Source organism: Anopheles darlingi, chromosome 3 (genome assembly GCF_943734745.1).
Source record: "Anopheles darlingi chromosome 3, idAnoDarlMG_H_01, whole genome shotgun sequence".
Taxonomy (NCBI): Eukaryota; Metazoa; Arthropoda; class Insecta; order Diptera; family Culicidae; genus Anopheles; species Anopheles darlingi.
The window spans coordinates 66775968-66780967 of NC_064875.1; the positions used below are offsets into that span (position 1 = coordinate 66775968).

A 5000-nucleotide genomic window follows, 5' to 3' on the forward strand; every position below is an offset into this window, starting at 1 on the left:
ACTACGGTGGTACTGGTATCACAACAGCTGCCAGTGGTGCCACCACCGGTACCACCGGGCCGGTAACCGGTTCTATCGGTGGCAACAGCAACAGCAGTCCGTACGTACAGCGACGTGGCGGAGCCGATAAGCGCTTCTCAAACGTTTTCGAGTATCAGTTTAACAATTTCGACTTAAACTCGATACACGAGGATGCTACGAACGAAACCTAGCATATACTACATTTTTAGTTTTGTAATTTTTTATAATTTCCCCAACTATGATAACACCCAACGACCCCCGTCCTCTGGAACCACACAAATCGCTCTGTTGCTTCTGCTTTTCCTACTCGCTAAAGGTAGTTACCGACCGGGCAGCAAAGCGAGTCAGCTTAGCAGCACAGCAGCTTCGTTTCACGTTGTGTGTGATTTCCACGAGGAATTCATGTTGCAAGTATTCCTTATTTTGCAACACTTTGTACAGCTTTCGCGCGTCTCATGGGCACCGAAATGCATTTGTGTATGCTTTGCTTTACTTTTGCTGACGAAATCACCATTAGCTCCAAAAAGAATGATTTCATCTACATTAAAGATCAATGGGTTCTTACAGGAACAGCATATCTGCACGATGACAGTGTTATTACGTGTTGTCCGCTCAAAGATTTTCTATTAGTTACGCTCAGTCGAAAGGAGCGTGCTCGTAGTTTCGATGGCTCACCTTTCGTAATCGGAGGTGGTTATAAGCTAAGCGAATAGAAACGAAAACGAAAAATTACAAAATATCTAAAAATGTAAACTTATCGATAACTACATCGTTCGAACATTCTTGGCGTTATTTTCACCTATTTGCTCGTCTAAAATCATCGTTAATTCAATCCGGGCTGTAAGAACGTAGTAGTAGCATAGACCGCGTTTGTCGTAAGATGCTGGAGTAGTATCGGCGCTTTCCCTTTGAGCTCAACGTGACATCTATCGCGTAAAATGATTTTTGTTTCTACACTTATTGTGCTTTTTAGCACTTTTTTTCGTTTTTTATGTCGCTCGTCTGCAAACGCTCTTCTGTTTAGGTTCATTCTTTATTTATTTGTAAAAGGAAAGTCTCCATTCAACGGTTCTTTTTTATGGAGTCAGTGCAATATACAATCCTCGAATATCCCGTTAATATATTCAATGAAATTGCACTAACATTACGAAGAACCTTAAAAAGGAAAGAGAAACAATGGAAAAAAATCGTAAAGAAAGGAGAGGACCCGTATGCGTGCTGATAGTTGAGTGTTGTGATATGAAAACCAAAGGTTTTCCGCGTCCATAGGACGTTCCGATGAGTGAGTAGAAAATGAAAAAGACATCAATGTGGAAAGCAAAAACTTCTTTTTGAAAGAAGATGAACCAAACAACGACAAATAATATCGTTTTTCATAAAGATCGTTAGATTTTTTTTTTTTGTTAAAACTAGAACGCAAAAGGAGGTTGCCTCAAGTGTTGCACACAATGGGCGAAAAGGGTTAGAATACACACAATAAGATAAGAACCAAGTACTTGTCAGCATTTGTCTTCATATGATATCTTCATATTTTCAAAGCCAACTGTTGATTAGTCAGGTCCATGCCGGTGCTGCTCTAAAGATAGTCGTTTATTTCCTTCCAAATCACTGCATTCTTCCACAGCACAAACAGAAAGTGCATTAAATCTAAACGTTATCCATGGTCGTTATCGAATACTCGATTTCATCATAAGGTCCAGGGTGTTAATTGTTAATCGTGCAAACGGAAACTCCGAAATAGAAATTGGCGACAAGGATTATTTACAATGATAGTAGTTCCACACTGATTGATTTTATATGTAGGACAAACTATGCATCACAATTACTGGGATCTATTGGAATGGTATCACGGAGAAACACAGGTTAGACGTGAGATGGAATGGAGCCAACAGATTTTGTATTTTCTTAACAGCAGGAACAGAGTGGTGAACACGCGCGCGCACTACACACGACGATCGATGATCGCATGATACGCTGGCACTAGAGACCGCAATGAAGAGATACACATATGATGTTACAGCAAGCGATCGGATAATAAATTATCGTCCCCCTTGTACCAAACCCCAGGCGTGTAATGTAAAGGATAGCGATCTTATCAGGAATGGCGTGTACGCGAAATGATGGCAAAATTCTAAAAGTTTCTCTCTATTTTTCCAACGCCTTTATTAACGGATTGAGCTACCTAACACAAACCACGATGCCACGTATGTTACTCGTAAGAAACGGTTAAAGGCGGGTTTTTGGTGGGTGAGTGTAACGATATTTCCATCTTTTGCATCTCTCCCCCTTCCTTTCTTATGATCTTCAAACATATGTTACATCGAGCGTTTGGCATATCTTTTTTGCTATGTTTTTTGTTTAAGGTCCTTATGGCTTGCCCTAAATTTATCGTTCTTTCGCTAGATCGCTCGTTTCAATTTTAAATTTTTGATTTATCTGTAGCAGTTGGATATGCGACATTGGAGAAGATTTTCGGAAGCGCCTGCCAATGTTTATGCTTCCACCTGATATTACATAATAAGAAATCGCCGAATGATCGCGAACGTTTCTTGAAGGAATTGTTTTTATTTTTCTACAACTCTTCAATTGTTTGCACTATTTTGGTTGAATTTTGTAATCTTTCAATCTTGCTGCTTTGCTTCTATTTTCTTCATTCTGACTTTTTATTGAACATTATCCATCTTGCGTTTGTAACGATCGCTCATTTCCGCTAGTAAACTGTTTGGGTTTTGTTTCGTTCACGGAGTTAGTATTTATTTTGTGAAAATGTATCGGTAACATATCTTTATGCAACAGGAGTATGTTTTATCCCTTCCTAATGCCCCGTTTAATTGAACTAGGTAACCAATCTTACTATATGATGATGGAGCATTGAATTGAGATTGCACATGCAAGTAAAGCCCCAAAACAGCCTTTGTAAATAACTAACATTATTGCTCGCTCATGCTCCATACCGGATGTGCGGATGAACACAGAATGTAAAGCCCATGTTTCTACTTTAATCCTTAAAAAGCGTCTCTCATTATCAAGTATCTTCATCGAATGTAGTAGTTTCATTGCAAATACCATTTCATGCTTCTAATAGTGTTTTTTCAGTTTCTCATCTAGATTTCACCCATAACCGTATTGTCTAATTTAACATTTACAATCTAAACTATTGAAACTATTGCTACAGTTCGCCGTCCGTTGTGGATATGTATAATAATAAACTTGTTCTGTTCTGTTTCGCTTTCCTTTCGTTTTGATAGAGAAGTCCAATAGCGTAGCTCACCTGGTAGAGAATGAAGCTCCACTCTCGACGACGGGTAACGTGTCGACGCTCTCGGGCGTAGAGGATACTACCACCACCACCATCTTGCTAGACGACGATGGCATCGAGCTAGAGCCAACAACGGCACTGACGACACCACACGCCGCAGGTACACCGGACGATCCGACGAATCCACTAAACGGAAGCTACACGAATCTGTTCCGTGATCCAGCACTACACGGTGCTGTTGGACAGTCCTCCACTGCCAACAAACTCAATTACGGCAATTTAATGATGAACGACTGTGACAAAATTCAAAGCGCTGACGAAATCATAAACGTTAGCGAGCTGATGATGGTCTGCAGTGTAAGTGGGCACGAGAACGTATACAGCAACATCCCACCAGCACAAGTGTCGCCGTCCGGTTCTGCAGTAGGGCTGCTGTCGCCCAAACGAACCAGCCAGGGAAGTAGTAACCTATCAGCTATGGAGCTTGGTAGCATCCCGAATGGAGGACACCATCATCAGCAACACCAGCAGCAGCAGCAGCAGCAGCATCAGCAGCATGTGTATTCTAATGTAACCAATGCGACAATGAATAGTGGTCACTTGCCCGATTTTCAGTCATCACAAGCCCAGACGACAGGTGGTAGCAGTGGAATGTTGATGACTTCCAGCTCGTCCCACCAGCAGTTAACGGCCGGCACGCAGCAGCCACATCATATTGAATCATCGTTAGCGGACCCGGCATTACTCAGTTCTTCCTTCATTGGTAACGATCTCGATCTGGACGATCCGGTGTTGACAAGTTCATTCGCAACACCGAAACAATCGATACCGACCGGTGGTAGCAAAGCATCCCAATTGCTGTCTTCCTCTGAACGAAGCACCATGCAGTTGACACCTCTGAAAGCATCGCAACCCATCACAACGATCGAGATGAAGAATGTCATCAAGACGCTCGATCCGAACGTGATCATTCAGCAACAGCAACAGTCGGCGGCTCCAGCAGGTACGACGGCAACCATGACCACCACTACCACCACAATGGCAACAGTAAATGGTGGTAGCAGTAGCAACGGCTTCAACAACGGAATAGGCACTGGTAGCGGCGACGGAGTGTCGCCCCTTTTCATCTCACCGAGCGCCAGCCGTATGCGGTTGCTCCAGGAATCGACCATGATCGATACCGCACTCGATCTCGACAGTCTGGATGGTTCAATCGGTAACCACTCGCAATCGTGTCTCGTGAAGACGGCGATCGTATAGTGAACGCCAGCCACCGTGTGCAGCGGATACCAGCATTCCCATGTAAGCTACTAACACTGCTAGAGTATTATCACGTCGAGTCACACCCAATCCAGATCGCATCGGTTGATTCTGCTAGGTGCACCTAGGACAAATCCACTCGGCAGTTGTCTTCATATGTTGACTGGAATGTTGGGGAACATAACAGAAACCACCCGAAACGAGAAGCGAACTAAAAAGTCTCGATCTATTAAGATATGCCACACATCACAGTACAGAAGGATAGGAACGCATCGTAATGCGTCACGCTAATCGTTGACGTAACCAGGTATCCTATTCTCCCTGCTCAATACACTGAACACAGAAGTGATAGTAGACTAAAGCAACGAATTCAAGATGAAATCGATCGGGGCAGTTGTGTTAGAGTGAATGTGAAGTTTGGTGCTTGTGGTTCCGCCAATTAAGCTCGATAAAAGATTCC

General features: G+C 42.9%; 1 protein-coding gene across 4 annotated transcripts in view; it reads left to right on the top strand.

Moving 5' to 3' along the window:
- The window catches only part of LOC125955858 (palmitoyltransferase app), a 14129-nt gene that overhangs the window by 8898 nt on the left and 231 nt on the right, over nucleotides 1-5000 (top strand). For all 4 annotated transcript variants that reach the window (XM_049687120.1, XM_049687121.1, XM_049687123.1 and 1 more), the window contains exon 10: nucleotides 3270-5000. This exon is cut by the window's right edge and continues 231 nt beyond it. In XM_049687120.1, coding sequence (XP_049543077.1) covers nucleotides 3270-4540 — 1271 coding nt within the window. In that variant the 3' untranslated portion in view covers nucleotides 4541-5000. The remainder of the gene's footprint in view (nucleotides 1-3269) is intronic.